At 30.3% G+C, this 21597-nt stretch overlaps 1 protein-coding gene across 3 annotated transcripts in view; it reads right to left on the bottom strand.

Annotated features, from left to right (window-relative positions):
* Nucleotides 1-21597, bottom strand: part of LOC118181206 (LIM domain-binding protein 2-like) — a 190862-nt gene that overhangs the window by 18572 nt on the left and 150693 nt on the right. For 2 of the 3 annotated variants that reach the window (XM_085814052.1, XM_035350283.2), the window contains exons 5-10: nt 21103-21275; nt 16087-16152; nt 10800-10922; nt 6732-6821; nt 5116-5239; nt 2836-2886 (exon numbers count right to left, since the gene is read on the bottom strand). In XM_085814052.1, coding sequence (XP_085670178.1) covers nt 2836-2886; nt 5116-5239; nt 6732-6821; nt 10800-10922; nt 16087-16152; nt 21103-21275 — 627 coding nt within the window. The remainder of the gene's footprint in view (nt 1-2835; nt 2887-5115; nt 5240-6731; nt 6822-10799; nt 10923-16086; nt 16153-21102; nt 21276-21597) is intronic. The other variant, XM_035350284.2, reaches the window with a different exon arrangement.

The following is a 21597-nucleotide window of genomic DNA, read 5'->3' as shown; positions in this document are numbered from 1 at the left end:
ATCTTAATGAATGCAAGTTTATGAAAATGCAGACTAAAATAAGTAATTATACAAATTAAATTAATAAATGCTGTTTAAATAACGGTCTTCATGACAGATGTAAAATCCTATGCCACTCAGAGGATTAAATATGCAACTTCAAAAATTGAAGTCATTATATCAAAATGCCAATTTTATACTTTTTTTTTTTTTTAATTAGGCTCAACTGCTGAAAATGCGCAGGCTGGTGGCGACAGTCCATTTCAGTGGGTTCGGTCCCGTGACTGCACTTTGTTCTCTGTGAGCTAGTCTTTAAGGGGTTTATATACTATGTCCACAAAAGTCTTCACGCTGCCTATATTTGTGCAACACATACATTCACTTCCAATTACAAAGGTACTTTAAATGACGCATGTTCTCAGGTTTTAAATTTTAAAATAAAATGTTAAAATTCCTAGTCTTTATATTTAATTATATTCAGGAAAATTCTATAAATTGGCTGTCATTTTTCCATTTTAGAGTTTGAAATCATATTCAGGGCCTTCAAAAACTGAAGAGTGAAATGCTTAAATTTGCATGTAATTTAAAATAAAATATTAATTTAGAATAAGACTTTTGATGCTAATATAATAAGTCATTTTTCTATGCTGATCATTTCTATTCAGCATTTCTATGCAGATCATAAAAAACATTGATCAATATTTTTTTTCTTTTCCCCCCAAAAAAGGCAATGTAGTCTCAGAATCTTAAAGAATTTAGAAAACACTAGCTGACTTCAGTATCAGCTCATAGCGATTTGCAAAAATTAAAAATATTTCTAGTGGATTGATGGGAAGTTTTTTTTTTGGGGGGGGAAGGGAGCTGCACGAAAATATCTATCAGTTACGTGTTTTTAACATTTGAAAACTTAGAATCTTTCACTATATCAATTGTAAAAAAAATTATAAATTAAATAATGTTAAACACTAATAAATCACAAAAGATTACCATTAAACAATTTTTAAAGAAGGAAAGTAATCTTGAATGATTCTAATTTATTTATTAGTCAATCCTTCATAGCAAGCTAAAAATGACAAAAAAGAAAAAAAAAAAAAAAAAAAAAAAAAAAAATTGAAATTAGTCAATAAAATTTCTGTGTCCTATTTTATTACAATGAGTATAAAATTTTCTAAATATAGGTACGGGGACCAAGGAATGATACAAAAAAATTTATATTCCATAATTTTCCTAATTTTTTTAATTAAAAAATGTCAAAATATGAATATCTGCTTCATTTACAATTTTTTATAATTGGAAGTATATGTCTGTGACACAACAGTTCTGAATATAAAGGCACTGTAAGAACTTTTGGTTGAACTAATTCTATGGCCTGGTTTATCCGATTATGGCAAAGTACACAACAGTACCTGCTTAAGGGAAGGCATGCATGCAAGAAGCAATTTCTATGGGAAACTAGCTCATATCTACATTACAGTTGAGGGAAAACCACATAAACGCCATGCAACCAGTTCGCTCACCTGGATTCAAACCCAGGCTAAACGACCTCAGTGTTCAGTGGTCACTTTTTCTTTGATGGGCCTAGCTGATCTTACATTCAGCCCAATATAACTTTATATAAACTACATCTGAAAATGTTTACTGGGTAAAAGATGCAATAATTTATAAATATTCCATTTAAATTTTGAGTATGCTCATTTTTATATAAACTACATCTGAAATATTTACTGGGTAAATGATACAATAATTTATAAATATTCCATTTAAATTTTGAGTATGCTCGTTTTTATCACGTAATAAATTTTATACACTAAATTAGACCAACATGTTGGAACTTCATAGCATATAGGTTCAGCCTTCTAATCCTAGGTGGTAGCAACTAAACTAGGCTAGATCAAGAATGCCTTACCATGCTTGATAGCATAGAATCAAATTAAGTTTCTCAACATTATATGTGATATCATTCAACATGTCAGCAACTCTCTCTGCTGAGTAGAGGAAAAGAATAATTTTCACCAATGATTTGGAAATTGTTAAAATGTTAATCCATAAAAATTTAACATTTATCCCAATCTAAGTATACAGTTAAGATATTAAAGAAGGCATTGCCAAATATATGAATAAAATATGCTTTTTAACTAAAAGAAAATATTGCTATGAGAAAAATAAGACTCCATAAAAGAAATACATGTTCCTCCCACTGATATTGTTCCTTAATTAGCAGTTTAAATTAGCAAAATGAAAAACCTAAACATTAATTTATAGTTTTAAATTAGTATTCATGTTGTATAAGTAAAAAAACAATGAATAAGCTTTTCAAAAAGACCTGTTTTTACAAAGAGGGATGGAAAAAATTTTATCCATCCTTAAAAATTTATATTGTGTGTAAATTCTTGCTGAATGCCCAATATTTTGCTGAAGATTAATAATTCATTTTTAAACTGCTTTAAAAACTTGACTGTTTACTAAATAATCCATTATCAATGTTATTATGACTTGGTGATAATATATTAACAACGTTTATTATTTTTAAACAATAGTATAAATCTATCTTACCTACACAATATTGTGAATTAAAAGCACATTATTATTACAAATAAGTTCTGTGAATTTTTTTAATCACAAAATGATATTTCAGTATTATTTTATATTGCTTAACTATACTAAATTGCAAGATTTGGTGTTAAAAATGTAACAAAGACATTCAACTGAAGAGAAAGACATACATATATAAATAATGCATAAATATGAGATATCAGCTTCATGAAATAGATATATCAGAAAATTAAAATTTGTATCACCATCACCAAGATATGGTTAGTAAAACTATAAGACCCCAGATTGATTTTTGAGACCTACCTACATCCTGCTGCATTTTAAAGTCATTCGGACCACCACGGTGAGTAGCACCTAGTGAGATTAATGAATGAATAAGCCACCATCTCGCACCCAGCTCCACAGTGCCGTAATGATTTTTGTAGTCTTTTAGCAATATTACAGTTCACATTCATTCATTCACCCCATTTATCCTTTCATACAATTTTAAACATATGACTTAAATATTCAATATTGATACTTAAATTACTCAATTAAAAAGGAAAAAATACACAGTAAGATAAAATTTACCAAATTAGTTTTTAACAAAGTACAAGAATTTAAATTCACTTCCATAACAGAAACATTAAGATTTTTTTTTTTATATATATTTCATAAATATTTTCAAATACATGATTCAGTAATCACATTCTATATTACATTTCAATAATCTCTATTTTGCATGCAAATGAATGTTTCTCTTTACTGCACAATTGGCATGTGATTATACAGATAGTAAGTATATAAAGTTTGTATTTTATTTTTTTCATGCTTTATCACACAGAAAATTTATCCAATCACTACCCGTTTTTATATAACTATTATTTCTACTGAACAACAAATCTGTTTCATAAATAGTTAATTTTGATTGATCAGTTCTACTAAAATTCCATAAATCAATATTTCTTGCAGATGAAAAACATTTCTGCGTTTCCTCTTTTCTGAGAAGGATGCTGAACTTTGGCAATCTTTCACAGAAAAGGTGAAATTTCTTCTTAAAAAAAATCTAGCTGTATGTTAATAAATTACCTTATTCCCCCTTGCATAAGATGCAACTTGATTTTGAGATCCAAAATTGGGGGAAAAAAAAAAAAAAAAAAAAATACTTGATGGACTGATTTTTATTAGTCTGCTGGATTACAATTTAATAGAGAAAAAATATTATAAAGTTATTGAAATCGATTTTTATTCAGTATACAACTCACCATCACTGTCAGAACTTCCATCCATTAGCTGGACCTCATCTGCATTACCATCATCCTCATTACAAGTACATAACTGCACAAAGTGCAGTTCTCCAAATGCATTGTACCAGTTTATCATACACAGTCTTGTTTTAAAATTATTTTAGAACAAGTTTTGTGGTTCCTTATATTTAGCCTAAAGGTGACTTAGTATATACTCAGGGAGGAAGCTCTATTGTTCATACTTGGTTTCATTTGCTACAACATCAACATTTGAGTTTTGCAATCAGGTGGAGCAACCACCATAGTATAAGACACAAAATTTGTAAAGAAAAAGTGTGTCTTATACCAGAAAATATGGCAGCTCTTTTAGAATGTTCACAAGTGTGTTTGATTTAAAACAGCTTGAATTTTCAATGTTTAAGAAAAATATAAAACATTTAAAATCCAAATTATAATCCTCTTCAACATACTTTTCTGATGCCTTACCTACTACAAGAAACAGAATACAAAGTTTTAAAAATGTTCGACTGCTGTTCTGAATCCTCATTTTATGTAAAATGCCTCCCTTTCAGTTGTTAGTTCACGTATTAAATTAATATGCAGAGAATTAGACTGGACTGCCAATACAGGCCATAACATTTTACTGGATACCGGAAGAAGGCATTCTCTGAAAAACCAATCTCATAATAATGATGCTCAAAAACTCAATAATCTGATGATGAATTTCCAAGGAAACCCTGACCAATTTTTCCATATTTTTGCTAATGAAAAGGCAATCCCAAAACAATGGTATTCAAACAATTCAGCAATCTGATTATAAAAGCTCGATTATTGTTTTTTGGTGTATTTGGTCAATTCTAACTGTGAAAGAATGATCTTCAAATCTTAATTCATTTCTTTCCGAGTAATTAATACAGCTTAAAACTTCTAACCTCAATAACAATCAAACTTTCTTTGACCTCCACAATAAACTTAAGAGATGATTTAAGCTAAAACTTTTCGTAAAATGGCGAAAAGGCAATGTTCATTAGCTTTTCATTGACATTATAGCTACTTCAATAGTTAATAAACTTTAAAAACTGAGAAGATTATACACAGAACACACGACATAACATAGCATGATAATCAGTGCTCAACAGATTTGCTATACCTACAGCTGCCTCCAAAAAAGCTACTACACCCACTTCAAATTCAGGAAACAGTCCATTGTTTTTCTTTCTAAAAATCTTATATACAGTTCTTACTTGAAAAATGAAAAAAAATTCACAATTTTTAGTATGCAAACAAATATACTGATAAACACTGTTCAGAAATTACAAGCATGTACAAAATAAATATAGTAAAAATGCAGACTAACCAGGTGGAGCTACCATTCTTTGCCATTTTTGAAACAAAGTTGTTTTAAGACAATCCCTGGGACTAAGTGCATAAGCTTTGTGTCTGGACATAAGCTCTTGCATTGGTTCCAAAATCACACATAACTAAAAATAGATAGAAATTATGCAATATTTTTCAAAGAAAATGCAATAAGTTTTGCAATGCATACGATATTAGATAAAGAAATTAAGGCTAAACACCCAATTCTAAATATGTTTACACTTAGAAAGAAACAGTTTACACTTAGAAATTCTATTTTTAATTATAGCAAAGTATTTTTACATTAAATTTAAACCACAAAAAATAATTTATAAAATCACAATACTAGCTTGTGTAGCAAAAATGTGTTGAGGTCAGAGAAAAATCTCTGGAAAAGAAAGAACTTTTCACTGGGCAGGTGCATGTATTGTTTAGTAATAAAATAACTCTGAAGTTCCAAAGCCCCTTATCTATATCCGGGTAAAAATAAACATTCCTATTTGAAAAGTAGCAAATGCCATTGTGAAGAGCAGTGGTTTCAAGGCCCGACCACCGAGCCTCTAGAGGATTGTGAGCATCGTGACACAATGCTCTAGTGGCTCAGTGGTCATGTCCTAAAATCACAAAGTAAATGCCATAAATAATATTGATAGGTTTTTTTAATATATGCAGTTTAATTATTGCTATTTTTTATTGTTTATGATAGAAATCATGATGTGCAATGAATAACTTTTGAAATTTAAAGTTGTTTATATTAATAAAAGGAAGTTATTTCATATCATTGAAAACGAATTTTAAAAGGCATCCAATTCAAAATACTAAGACCTAAAACATGTATGATTCTGCAGTCATTTTGTGTTACTTAAGACAAAAGATCAGTAATCATTTGAATTTCACTCTAAAATTTCGGAAAGAAGAGGAGGGAAAAAATTCGAAAATTGGTGGTTTCAAGGTGCAATCACTGCGTGTCAAAGGGTTAATTAAATTCAGTTAAGTTTACTTGATAGTTTTTAAGAAATTTGCCTCATCAGTGCATGCAAAAATACTTTAATACCAGCACAGTTAACAGCATGAAATCAAACCTGTCAAATCAAGTTTTTTTTTTTTTTTATTAAAAGTGCGTTTTCTTTCAAATCAACAACATTCAAACAACAACAAAGCACACAGAAAAAAGAATATATCATATATTACACTTACAAAATACTAAAAAAAAAAAATTAATTGAAATATCTAGCAGTGAACAAAGCAAGAATACAAAATACGTAAATTTTCATTCAAAATAGTGAATGTAATTAAATTGTAATATTAAAACTATACAATTTAAGGTAGACTGACAAGAGTTCCTCAAAATTCCTGTATTTTTTCCTCAATTTAAAATTGAATTTAGCTTGATTTAAAATTTCAAACTGACAAGCTCCTTTCCGATACATCCACAGTTCTCAAATGAACATCCGTATATGTTAACTACAGAAATTTTGGAACATTAAAAAAGGGGAGGAAATCTACAAACACAACAAAAAATAAACTTTAATGTGACCAAAAACATTTCTCTAAAAATAAATATAGGTAATTTCTATTGAAATTTATAAAAATAATAATAACTGTATTCACGCTTACCCTGAGATAATTGAGAGTGGAATTAGTAAGACCTTGTCTTGTGATATTTTTGGATAACTGTTCAAGCATTGCAGGATCCTGTTGTTGAGCCTTCAAGAAAAACGTTTTACAACATAATTAAAAATATCAAAAAGATCTTTCACATAAAAAATAAAAAAAATAAATAAAAATAAAAAAATTCTGTACTAAGTGCATAAAATATGATATCAGAGGTATCTTTTATTTATTAGCAACAAAAATATTTTTATTATGGAATAATGTTATAAGTACTTAAAAAAATAATGAATTAGGCAAAAAAAATTAAATTATATCAATTATAACAACAACTTGAAAAACAGATTTTATGCCACAATTAATAGCTTAAGTCTGAAAACTGGCTTTTGCCAAATTTATAAAATAAAATTGCATGGATGATAAATTAGCAGTCAAATGCCTTTGAGGTGAAAGATAAGTGGCCTGGTAACATGGTGTAAGGCCTTTAAAATTAAATTGAAGCAAAGTATTATAAGGAACAAAATATATTTCCACAAATTTCAAGACTGGAAATAAAATAGCAGTCATGGTACTCAATGGGTGAAGTTAATTTTCCTTTTAGCATTTACAGCTCTACTTAAAATATGTTACATAGAATTTACAGGTCAAAACTTAGCATAACATATATTATTCAAGAACATGTGGAAATTGCTATTAATTATAGAGATCATTTTTATATATAATATACTAATGTTCAGCTTAGGAATATTACATTAAATACATACTAACATTATTATGTTTAAAGATGCACTTTTACGGGTATATGCAAATTTGGGTATTTAAGTATTAGTATAATCACCTTGACACAGTTTGCAATTTTTTTTTAATAGAAGGAAAAAAATGCTGACTTATGATTGGTAAAAAAATGCATTTATTATATTCATGCATATTTTACAATTCAATTAGGTATTTATTATAAAATATTTATCTATAAACCTACTTACAAGGAGGTTTCAATTTCTTTTATTCTTGTAGATATTGCACTGAGATCGCTTTAAGAACAGAGTCAAAGCAGTTCAAAGTGTTTAGTGATTTTGAGGACAAAATATCGTAATCCTACAAAACTTTTATTGCCATTTCTTCCAATGCTGACAATAGTCAAAACATATATTTTACAGTTGAATTTCAGACAGAAATATCATTATTTGTCTATAAAAATTGTTGGAACTTGAAAAACAAAAAGAATATATATATATGTAATGTACCAGCTTTTGTCCGGAATAAATAGATTGGTGAAGAAATATAGATGTACTGTCTGTCTACGGTAAGAACAGCTCCCGCCACGGTGTCTGGCGAGTGGCGGTCGCTATAGCAACAGGGCTAGTATATTTCAAATAGGGACGAACCAATGGTTGCTTTATCGTTATTTTGTTTTTGGCGACTGTTGGCTTAAGGGAAGTTTATCATTCGTCTTCTCGGCTTCATTCCAGCTGCACGCATCTTTTCTTTAGCCTTATATTATTACTATTAGCTATTTTTATTCTCGTTGTTATATCTTTTGTGCTAGCATTTGCTCAAATTCGCTTCTATTTAGCTTGATTTTCGTAGTGCTTTGTTAATCGCCAATTTTTTAAAATGCCCTTCCAGTTTAAGAAAGGTCCACGTCAAATCGTGTATAATGTCACAGAATTTTGCGCTTCTGAAGCTTCGGCGAACTCTTTAGTAGTTCCTCTTCCTTAAGTTTTGAAGAGCGGAGTATCAACAATGGGTGAAAATAAACTTCTGAATACACTTGGAAAGAAATGTAAAAGCCCTGCTAATCATAAGTGTGAAATTGATGATTTTGACAAAAGCGTTCGTTCTACAGCAGACAATACAAGACTTTTACATCAAAGAAAAGAAAGTGCCATCTGTGCGGAAATTACTGCCTGTCTTGAGGCAAAAAGACTCTTTGTGCAAAGATTTGTGTTCAATGAATTTTCGTAGGAATGCGTAGGAAAAAAAAAAAAAAATTCTTATCGAAAGACCTCACATTGTATTTTGGAGGAACAATTATTTACGTGAAATGAGAAAACTCAGAGCAAGTGAACGCCACATCGTTTACATCGATGAAACATGGATTGACAGCAATTTAACTTTTAAGAAATGTTGGCAACATGATACGGTTTTGGGCACACAGCCAGTTTCCCTTAGCAAGAATTCCATGAAGGCATCCCTCCTCTTAGGCATTTAACCCTGGAGGCTTTCCGTAATCATATAAACCACTGGTAATTAAGGAAAAAGCAGTTTTGATTTTAATTCACCTTCGCTTCCTTCCGCAATTAAATTAACTAGCTTTTGGTTTAGTTTAAAGGTATGGGAAAAGAAGAAATGTTCGCAAAAAGTATTTATTGAGAGCATGGGTATGTAAAAAAACGCTTTTACTTTCAAGATGATTCCATATACATTTAATGATGAAATTTTTAGTCATTATTAAAGCACAAGCAATAAATTAACAGAAAATTTTGAAATAAAAACATAGCAGAACGTCATTTAAAGACTGAAGAAATTGCTTTGAATGTTCACGGTAGATCAGCTAGAGGGGAGAAGTATAAAAATTAAATTTATTTTATATTTATGAAGTGCGTCTATATTATATTACAGAGAATGGGGCAATCAAGTAGATTTCTAAGATGTCATCTATGATTTTGCAAGCAAACAAATAAACAAAAAAGAAGCAAAATAATAGCATGATTTTTTTAAATGTCAAAATAAAAATTTTTCTTCAAAAATAAACACAGATTTTTAAATTTATTTCCCTACAAGTTTATTTTTACTCAATGTACATCTAGAGGGATGGCAAATTCAGCGACTTGTACCTCACACGGCAAAATCAAAGACCGTTTCTTGACTGCAAAAGCTTTATCTACGCCATCGAATTTTCATTTTCGGAAATTGGATGTCGGGGTCGACGCAAAGGGTCAACAAGCATTTTACTTGAAACTAAAACAAAATGTGAATATCGCCAAATCATCTTTAAATGCGCCAAGGTGGCAAACTCAGAAGTAAGTCTTCAAGACACCCCTACGAAAAATGGGTTAGGGCTCGTTTCTACGGCAACAGACAGCTGCAGACAAACTGGCGAGAGCTGTTCTTACCATAGACAGACAGTAGTCATAGCTTAAATTATCAGACGATAAGTTTAAAAAAAAAACAGGATCCATTTATTATTGGTCAGGAGAACTAGCAGTTACAAAATTCATGTCTCCGGAGTAAATTAAAAAGAATTACTAATAACTTTTTGTATGAAGTTTACTACATCATTCCATTAAAGAAAAGACCCCGATATTCCTTTGCGAGTCTTTTTATAGCCTCTGGAAAGGCAGAGCTTCCAAGAAATGACATCAGCCATTCCAGTTCGCTTTAAGTATCTCCAGAACATTCTATAACTGTACGTGTAGAAAAGGCGGGAAAAACAACTTGACTACGGGGCTATGATTTAATTCCACGTACTTTCAAATAAGAGACTGTCACTATTAAAAATGAAAAGAACATACAGTTAGAATTTTAAGTGTATTTTTGACTATGGAATTTTAATTATTACATATATTGACAATGTTTGTCAAAATTGAAAAATTCTTATGGAAATGGTTGGCAGGGTTTGGCTCATCTTGTAAATATTAGTGATTTTTATCAAGTGTTACTACATAAATACCAAATTTGCTTTCAAGTGTTACTACATAAATACCAAATTTGCTTTCTTTGTCATCAAAAGATGGAAGTTTTGATTTTCAATATACCTTTTAGAACAAACTCCAAATGGCAAAATTTAAGGGCAGTTATTTCTCACAAATAAAACTGCTTTTGGCCATTTCAATTTCATTACACATTTAGATTATATTTTTGAGGAATTTTCATACTACTATAAATTTATTTTTAAAAGAAATAATACATTATTTTTATGAACATATAATTCTCTAATAACTTTTTTTTTGTTGTGACATTAAAATTAAGTACATTTTTATAAGTAACTATTAATATAGTTAAAAGTTAGACACAAATTTACAGAAACGGACATTTATGAAAGCCAGAGGAGAAACACAACACCTGCGTTACCTGTAATGCAATTAAACTACGGGGAACCAACTCTCTGTGCTGTCTTGTAGCAAAATGCCAAGTTTTGATCCTCATCAAATCATCAAATGTGAATTCAAGTATTAAACGTCCTTCTGTGCATACCTAAGAAACAGAAACATGAAACTTTAATAACTACAGAAACTGAATAAAAATTCCATACTTTCTCACATAACAAACAAGTAAATTTTGTTTTAAATATTTCAAAATTAATAAATTACAACAGTAGAAAATTGAATGAAAATTCCATACATTTCCAAGTAATGAGTGAAATTTTGTTTTAAATTTTTCATAATTTATAAATTACGACAATAAAAGATGAAATTTTTTGGTTCTTACAACTGAAAACCTTTTAACAATTTTCTAACAAAAAAGTTCCAATCTGTATTTTACATTTTAAAGGAAACATTATTTTTAATAGAAAAATAAGATAGAAATATTTAATAAAGAAAATAAATAAGGAAATGCTGATAAGTAATAATATGAAAAATCAAGGGGAAAAGCTATATAAACTACTGTACACTTGCTTTGATTACTAGACCATGGAAAAGCATGTCAAAGCTATCTATCTGATAAGAGAAGAGATTGAAGCACTTCTAAGGAAAATTGGCTCATATTAACATTACACACAAACGAAATTATGAAAATGATCACACAGCCATCTGTTCACCAGGATTTGAATCCAAGTCATGTTCAATGGTTTCACTTACTCTGCCACTGGTGGGCAATATTATAAAAGAAACAATGACATTATATATCCTTTTAACACAGTTATTTGCAATAACATATATTATAAACTAATTACAAAAATGTATCAAATTTCCTGTTGTATTTTTCCAGAGAACAAAAAATAGCAATGAGAATAATGAATTAATTAGATTGATATATGCTACAATTAATACAAACTGAAAAAAAGGATAGCAGTCAATCCATATAAAATTCGTGATTGCATCAGGGTTGCCACTCAAACAGGAGAATGAAATTCCCTGACTTTTCCAGGTGTGTTTTAAGAAAATTCCAGTCTATCCACGTAATGCACGTTGGCTGCACTAAGAGGTAAATTAATTATGGTATTACTTGAAAACACACAAATTTGCCAATGACATATGACTTATAATAGATATATAATTCCCAAAGCATTTATAACTATAATAGGAGTTGTTTTCTCCACTGAATATTGAGATTAGAATCTGCCCAGTCTGGATTTAAAAAAAGTCTTTTTTTTTGCAGATATTTTGCAGCTAAACAAAAGAAAGAAATCTATTTAATGATATTTTTAAATAAATTCAGGTATTTTATAATTATTCAGCAGCATACATAAGGAAAAAATATGTGCATTAAATTTCGTGATGGTATGCCATCATACTGCTAGAATTAATATCAGGATTATGCCGGAGAAAATTTTCTGAAATTTGAAAGTATTATTTACTAATAATAAACAAATTTAGAGGGAAGAAGCAACATTAAATGATACGAATAACATAAAAATAAAGATAATTACTTAAAAATTGAATTAGAATAATCAACGATATTTTAGCGAATATAGTTACATTAAATGGTTAGCCTAGATGACTGATTACTATTTTTTTATTTTACTGCAAAACGACAAATAGGGCATTTATTAAAAAAAAAAAAAAAGCTTTAATACATTTTGGGGTAAAATTCTAGTATACGGTAAGGAAATTGGAACGATTTTGAAAATTGTTGCCAACACTAAAATGACCCGTTTTACTGCTCAGCATAATGTTGCCAAATCCCGTGTGTAACATACATGGAGGTTAATCTAACTACAGAATGTCTATGTAAAGAAGGAAAGGTTCCATAGACGTAATGCTATTACACCGCTAAAAAGCAGAGGGAAAATTTGCCAAGGGATTTGGCGACGGAACCTGGCTGCCAGAATTTCCCTCTGCAATGTGTACAGGAAATTGAGGAACTTTTGTTAAGAAGAAACTTCTTTGACAAAATGTTTCTTTTTTTGATTTTTTCGCAATAATTTAAACATGGATTTCCGTATGGTTCCCCCTCCCTCAAAATAACTAATCCATTAATGACTTTACTTGCGAGAAAAACATTTTCTTTTCCTTTAAAGAAATTTTGAACGATATTCATTTTACGAACTCTTGATAAAGTGACCTTAGAACTCCGACACAGGCTTCGATCTTCGGAGACAGATATTTCGTGTGCAGCTGTTTCCCTCTATGTTGGAACGGAGACACTCCTGTTGCAGAGAAGTTTTTCTTTCTTAACAATACATATTCTTTGATTCTAACCTCCATGGTACCATATACTAGGATTAAACCGATTTTGTTTTATACGAGAATAAGTATTTTCTTTAGTTCAACATGCACTGCACGTGTGCATGCGATTTTCGAGATTACTGGAAAGTAAAGCTGCTGGAAACTTGCTTTGCCTTTCTAAAAGACAATCTAATTGGAGCTGTGAAAACTGGCTCTATGCCAGCTGTCCGAATGACGCTCACGCGATACACAATTTGCCAAGAAAGTTATCGCTTCCAACATCAGCACAAAACTCGCCTTTTTTTTGGGGGGGGGAGATTGCCGTATGAAATTCCTTGACTTTTGCAGATTTTGACTAAAATATTTAAATTCCCTAACTTTTACCTGAATTTTTTGGTCAATTTTCGAATTCCCCGACTTTTTCCGGTTTTCCAGGTAGCATGCCAACCCTGTTGCATACATACACATTCACAAACAATGAGAAAAAACAATTATCCCCTTGCTCAAGATTTCAGTAAGACTACAAAAATGTAGACTCAATTACATTTAAAATGATTTCCATTTTGTACTTTATTTTTAAAACTGGTTTTTCACCCCCTCAAAATTGAAACTCATATTTTTAGCAAAATATTTTATATTAAAAATAAACATTATATTAATGAAATTATACTTAAGATAAAATTTGTTAGTAGGCTTCAAGATATCATGAACTATAACATAATCTTATACCCATATCTAATTTTCAGTGTGCAATCAATTTTAATTATGTTGCTAGTTTTCTCCAAGGCATCCAATCTTTGGACCCATATGTCTATGCTCTGATGTTGATGGCTGACCACATCAGTTTTTGCCAGTTACACTTGTTCTTACTTTGTATCCTTTCACACTTTTTGTTTATTCACGATGCTAGTTCAATAATGAGCCAACACAGAACAACGTACTGGTATAGCTTTAACTTCCTATAGATCATTTTATTTCTTTCCCTATTGCTCACACAGAGTGCAGTATTACAGCTTTATTTCTCAAAAGTGCAAGTGCGTAGCAAAGCAAAGAGGATATATATGGTAAAAAATTTTCCAAGTGTAATAAAACATATCTTGCTCAACTTACCAGTGGATGTAGCAATTTGATTAGTGTTACAAAGAAACAAAAATACATAATTTAATGTGTGCAGTGCTGTGGATAATTTTTAATCACACAATATTTGTAATTAACAACCATGCATATAAAATGGTAATTTATATTTGGTAATGCATAAAACAGAGATTTTGCATACTAATTCAGTTTTCATTAACCACCGCATTATTTTGGGCAAAAACACTTGAGAAAATATAGCAGAAAAATCTCTTGACTTTGATACTTTCACAATGGCTTCATTTTAACTTTCAGCACATGAAAATTCCTTTTTGGATTATGATAAAAAAATAACGCTAAGAGCCCATTTCTGAAATAAAGATTTAATTAAATGATTTAATTCTAATTATAAATCAAATGAATTAAAAATTCTTGAACGAAGAAAACAAACTGAAAAATTTGAAAGCTTATGTGTCATTTTCCAAACTAACAATATTTTCAGTCTGAATACAACAATTCTTATCAGAATTCTTCTTATTTAGAAGGATATATTAGTGATAATGTCTCCCCCCCCCAAAAAAAAAAGTACTGTCACAATGAGCTACAATATAACTGGTGATTTTCCAAACCATTTAATAAAGAATTAAGGCCAAGATACTTTAACCTTTGAGGATGTGCAAAGTTCAGCGCTTAATGTAACTATATATATGGTCTCCCACATAATTATGACGACTGAATGATTCTGATTATAGCTGACCCACAAACATCAGAAAGAGCATGAAGGATTTTTCTTTTATGGGCAACAGTGCAGAGTAGATCTCACAGAAATCTAATTTTAAAAAAGTAACTTTTTTCCCCCCTTCTCCTCATTGGTTTGCCAACATCCAGAGACTTGAGGAACGACTCAAGCATTCAAGATCATATACAAAACACTGCACTGTGGGATATTTTATCAAAATTTCAACATGAACAGATTTGCAAAAAGCAAATGCTGCAGTGGCTTTAGATGCAACTTTCTTACTATTAAAAGCTGTTAAATGTCAGGTCAAACCTAGTGCAAAAGTAATATGCTGACATTCTTCAAAATTAATTTTAGAGATTTTCCTTCAGTTAAGTGTTCAATGATGATGAAATTAACGCTGAAAAATACACTGCAGTTGCTGAAAATTTATGAACAGAATAATTAAATCTGAAAAACTGGAGACTTCATAAAAATGAAAAGGTATTTAAAACATTCCCTTATCAGTGGAAATACTGATATAGAACTTTGCAAATATAGGCAAGACTGATATTAGTTTTCTATAATGCTCATCTATTGTTATTCTTATATTACTGCTAAATGTATTCATTTTTTTAAATTTGACTTGAATATTTTTTTATTTCATTTATTCTCTTTCAAACTTATCAAAGTTAGGAAAAGTTAACTAGATATAATTGTTTCTAATCTCATTAACACGTTGAGCACGGTGCCGAATTTGCTGTCCTTTTCGTTCAGCCGACGCGAACGATCAAGCGGTGCAATGTTGCAGGGTGATCCGTGACTTCATGCACTGAATTGAGCTTATCTGTTACCAACAGCTTTGTTACTTTTTTGAGGTGTTAATACTGTTGGTCCTAAGGGCTGACGGCAGCCAAATGAAAATTCCAGTGCTGGTCCTCAGGGACAGGCGGCGGCAAAACAAAAATTCCAGTGCCGGTTGACCCCGGCGGGCTCAACATGTTAATGAAATTATATTCTTTACAGAATTTATATTACGGGTGTTTTAAAACTTCCTACATGTACAACAGATTTATTTCAGACATCTCACTCCCTCAAAAGAGACAAAAGCTTTAGTTCTGTGGCAGTCCATTGACAGAATATTCAAGTGTATATATAAGAATATTATGACATAAGAGAAAGAAAAAACAGAGTTTAGGGAAAGAAAAATTCCTGAATTATTAAGGTCTATGCTTACCACAACAGCATTATCTTTGGCAAGCTGTTCTTTCATAAGTTCATTTGGATACTGTCCACCTAAAATCTGCAAAAATATATACATATAGATCTGTGACCTTGCTAGCATTACAAACACTAACACACAACATAATTTAATGGTAAATGATTATAAAAATTACAAAGGTCACAAAGAGGCTATCTGAATATGTCAAAGCCCTATAAGGACCATCACCGAATTAAAGGAATGCCTCAGTGGAAACACCAGACAAGGGGACAACTATGAAAACTAACAATGAATCTAAGCCATTTGCCAGGGTTCGAACTATCAGCATTCAGCAATCAAAATTACCAGTCAATTAAATACAAAATATAACAAATAAAACAATTTTTAGCTATATATTTTGCAGGAATTTAAAAGCAATTTAAAATTTCATCAGGCATTGCTTCTTGTAAGAAACATGCACATTAACAGTAATAACTGTTAGATAAAATTATTAAATCAGCTAACATTATGAAGGGGGTGACATCAATCACCAATCAAAGATCAGACTTGTTATATATAGCATGTTAAAAATTGCTTTTGATCTGTATAGAAGAAAACTAACACTACTGACTTTTCCCCTTCTTATCTAGTAGAAACACATTTTAGTCAAGTTAATAATTTACTATGGAAAACATGAAATATGTCAAATATTTTTAAACAAGGTAATTTAAGAATTATGTAAAGCAACTGTATGCCAAATAATAATAATAAATGCATCAATACATCCCACACAGCCATCACATTAATTATGATCAAACTTTTGTACATAAGAATGCGATTTCATTTCTGAAAAATTGCTTACATTTAAAAATTCAAAAACAGTAACAATGATAAAAAATAAATGTTTTGTTTGTATTCTTAATCTATTGTTATCTTTAAGTTAATTATGTATTTCTAGCCCAAAGGACCAATTTGCCCCAGAGGGCTATTGATTTCCTTTTGGCATTTTGCATTGATTGACTATAAAGGGCGACTCACTTTTTCAATTGTTGCCACCAAATTTTAGAGAGAGTAGACGATAAAAAATATGCTAACACCTAATATCCAGCCTTTTAGATGCAAATTTCTCAGTGAATTTTTTCCTTCAGATAAACTCCTACTTTTTAACCCTTTGCGACACGCATATTTAAAATATATTTTAATCTTTAAAAAAATGCCTTAGAATAAGTCAGATGGACTTACTTAAGTGCCTTTAAGGCTTGAAAAAAATTCTGCGCTTTTATTTTTTACGGTGGAAGGTGGGATACCGTTTGTCCCACCATGCAACTAGCACATGTCTTATAGCATATTGGTGTATAGCAGGAAAAAAAATTATATGTGGAATGAATAAACAAAATAAAGCGTGCATTCTAAAATATTCATAATAAACACACTAAAATGCATTTTGTACTTATTGCATATATGCATGACTTGTAAAATTTTGCATATGCACATTTTGCATGTAGTATAGATTTAATATTTTTAAATTTTAGGAACAAAAGAAAATATTTTCTTGAATATTAATTTAAGATTAAAATTTGATACTCGTACATATGATACTAAATAAAATATTAAAATTGGCACTTGATTCAAAAACATTTATATATGACTAAAATTGAAAAAAAGTCACTTTCATGAAACTTTGAAAAACATGTTGTTTCATTCTTTTGTAAGCATAGAGGCACTTCACATGTTTCACACATGCAAAATGTTCGTCATTCTTCTTTCGATATGCTGCAATATGCACATCTTCTCCTGCTCGTTCTCTTTGGCGTTTTACTTACATTTTTTAGTGTCTTTTCTGGTTGTACGAACGGGTTTTTAGTTTTATTTGAACTGGGGATTTCAGTTTTCTTTTCAGCTCTTTCTTGCCTGCAAGTGCCATTAGACCTTCTGTAACTGAGAGAAGAAAATCTTTCATTGTTTTTACATCATGATCGGGTTCGCAAACAAACTTGAATAAATGTGTTTACTATACTCGCATCTAAAAAGTAAAAAAAAAAAAATCATGTGCCACCATTTCTTGCTTTTGCGGTCTATTTCATATAGTCCTTTCAGTTGATCAATCAGTCGACATATCCCATATTCTTATTGTATGAAATAATGCTGTTTGGGCACAGTACTTTTTTTTCTTTTTTGTCTTTCCATCTCGTTCCTTTCTATTAATTTCTTTTATTTCAGTTGCCTTTTCCAAGCAAGACAGGATATAAACGGATCTTTTATCCTTCCATTTTATGCAATAAATTGAATCATCGCTAACTGAAAAGTCTATATTCTCTTGACATAAATTTGTCTTTTTGGGTAGATACTTCCGATCCATATTTACAGTGCCACATGCATAGATGGGTCTGTGTCTTTAAAAAGCGAAACAAATTATGACTACTTCCCTTTCTTCTTCAGCAATAACTTCAACCTGTTATTCTCTCCTGGATTTCAATTTCATCTGAATCAGAACTGACATCTGAAACATTTGAGGCGCAATCGGATGGCAATTCAGCAAAAAGATCCAAAGCTTCCTGAGTTGTTAATTTTTTCCTAGACATTTTAGCACATCAGAGTATACAACGGATGTAAAAGCGCGCGCAAACACGAAAAAAGTAGATGCAAAAAAGAAAAGAAAAAATAATCGTGAGTGCTGCCATCTATTGAGCGGAAATTCAAGTGTGTGGTGGGACAAATTTTAACCCACTTATTTCAACTGCAAAATTAATGTTATAAAATATTGAATACAATTAAGATTTTTGAAAATAAAGTACTTTTGAATATTAAAAAGTATCCTACATATCATAAATTGTATACCAAAATTTTTAAAATATTGAAAAATGCGAGATACAGGGATATCACTCTTGTGATCATATTTTGAATACTTTTTGCTTATAAACTTAAGCCCTGGTTATAGTAGTAACATCTACTGAGAACAATAATAACTAAAATAGATTATTTTTAAAAGATTAGAAAATTTCTAACGGAAATTGCTAACTGAGAAAATAAATATTAATTAGGTGGGACATATATTGACCCACCATGCCGCAAAGGGTTAATGCATATTTCACTATCCTTTCGTACCAATTTTTAATTGATGTGGCACAAGTCAAGAACTTATTTATTTGGCCACAACTTTTCAGATGTTGTGTTGATGGACAGAAACATTTACATAGGTGGGAAAGCAGGGACAGATTCTTGAAAGCAGCATTTGAAAAGATTTTTTTGGCATTAAAAACAAGAATTTGATAAAGAAATTGAGGCTAAAGAATAGAGAAATTTTCTTTTAATAAATCCAAAATTTTTAGTTCTAGCACTTTTTTAGCATCCAACTGTGCATGTACAAGGCATGCAAATAACTAGAAAGGGGAACTTGTAAGCAAAACTTAGAAATACATAACCTATTATAAACAAAATTCAAAATCAGCCTATCCACTGGTTCCAGATTTCCTGTGTTAATTACAGAAATTCTCTTGTACTATAAATGTACCTATTTGAAAATATTGAAAATAACTTTTTATATGTCTCTTTGTCTACCTATAGTAAGGAGCATGTAAAAAGTAAAATCATAAAGGTTTTTCATCATTTTTTTTTTTTTTTTTTTTTCAATTTCCTTGGTTTTGGTCTAAAAAATTTTCAAAAATCAAGTAACTGCTTTTACAATTTTTTTAAAAAATATATATTAAATTTTTTTTTACATCCCTTTTATAACAGCCTTGATGTTCTCACCAAAGCTGTTATAAAAATACAGAGGTATGTTGCATTTCGAATTATGAATTTTCAAGTCTAATTTTCATAAGGTGCAATTTCTTCTTGGTGAGAAAAAAAAGGCTTACCGTTTGCACAAAGGGATATGATTTACATTTCTGCAGTTAGTAAAAATTTTACCTTTTAAATTTTCTTTTTTATGGTTTTTATTTGCTAATTATTTAATATGCTTATTTCTACTTTGGCAACTCACTCTGGTTAAGTATTTAATATGCTTCCTATTTTCAATATGTCCAGATAGAAAAAGATATTACAAAGCAGAATGCTTATATGAATTAAGGAAATGGTCAAATAGAAAACCCAGGAAATGCCTCGCCAGCACCTTAAGTATCCAGCTAGCAGAATCCAAATTCAGACATCATGCCAGCCGTGATAATGCACTGTGTAATTAATAGCAAATGCTGAACTGTGGCCACTAGAAAGTATCTGTTAAAATTTAAATTTTGAGTATGTTTATACATGCTGTTTACTTTAATAAAACTGCTTACATAATTAGTTTAAATACTACAACAAATTTATATTAAATGCGTATATATATATATACTATATAAACTGTATTGTGTAGATATTGAATAAGAGTGCAGAATTACCCACTGCTTGGCGTGTTTTTTTAAGAATTGCATAAACTCGGTATCCATGCACACATCGACATATTTTCACTTTAAAAAAAATCAGAGAATTGCACAAATTCGGCATTGCGTACACTCTTAATTTTGTCCATGTACTCACCGATGTATTTTCACTTAAATTAAAAAGACAAAGGAAATTGATGAAAATCCAATTCTTCTTACTATTGTAAAAAGCACCAAATAAGTGGGCGATTCTGCACTTCACCCGAAATAAGTGGGCGATTCTGCGCTTCACCCGAATAAAGTGCCAATCTGCACTAGTTATTATTTAGACTATTTTGTTTTTGCGGCTGTTTATAACATCTGTAATAATTTGCACTTTCTTAAGCCTGACACTTTTTCCCGTCACCAAGGCTACTATAAAAAAGAAGTAAAGATTTTTCTTTTATTATCTGAAATTTGCAAAATTCTACAACCTGCACAATTTATAGACCCACACTATGCAGATTTTTAATTTTTTTTTCAAATTTATGCCAATCTCTCTGGTCTTTCAACTTTTGAAAGAGATTTAAATATAAATACAAACAAATGATAAAATTTAAAAGCATATGTATTTTATATATTAGATGTTCTTCAAAAATTCATAAATATTATTTGGGATTTCCATTAGTGGAGACAGAATAAAATTACTTACTTTATTGTACATGGGCTTCCCATGGTGTGCAACCATTGTGCATTGATCACAGTCTAAGGTTATGGTTGTGTTATGGAAAGATTCTTTAGGGTGCTTTAGACTAAAATATAAGTCCGTCACTTCTCCTTCGAAGATACTTCGAAAATAACGAGGTATAAGAGTTCTTCCAATGGCTACGAATAGATAAATTTAAAATTAACTACTGTATGTAAGGTAAAAAGAAAATTCTTCATGCTTTTGCCTAAAAGTCGTAGTGATACTGTGGTTCCGATGAAAAAAATTAAGTTAAATACAGTTTTAATCATCTAACTTTATTGATATATATCAATAACTCATTTCTACAATTAAAGCAATTATGATGTACTGAAGCTATTTTTAACATACATCCACAGCAAATCAAAAAAGATGAAAAGGGAGAATAAATAGAAAAAGTTTGCCAATTTTGCATATGTATTTTTTCAAAGAAATGATGAGAATTTTAACTCTTCTCTCTTT

Source organism: Stegodyphus dumicola, chromosome 3, assembly GCF_044657685.1.
Source record: "Stegodyphus dumicola isolate Sdum_Otavi_A_Nest chromosome 3, ASM4465768v1".
NCBI lineage: Eukaryota > Metazoa > Arthropoda > Arachnida > Araneae > Eresidae > Stegodyphus > Stegodyphus dumicola.
The sequence above is the reverse complement of the archived record's forward strand: the minus strand, read 5'-3'. Positions and strand labels throughout refer to the sequence as shown.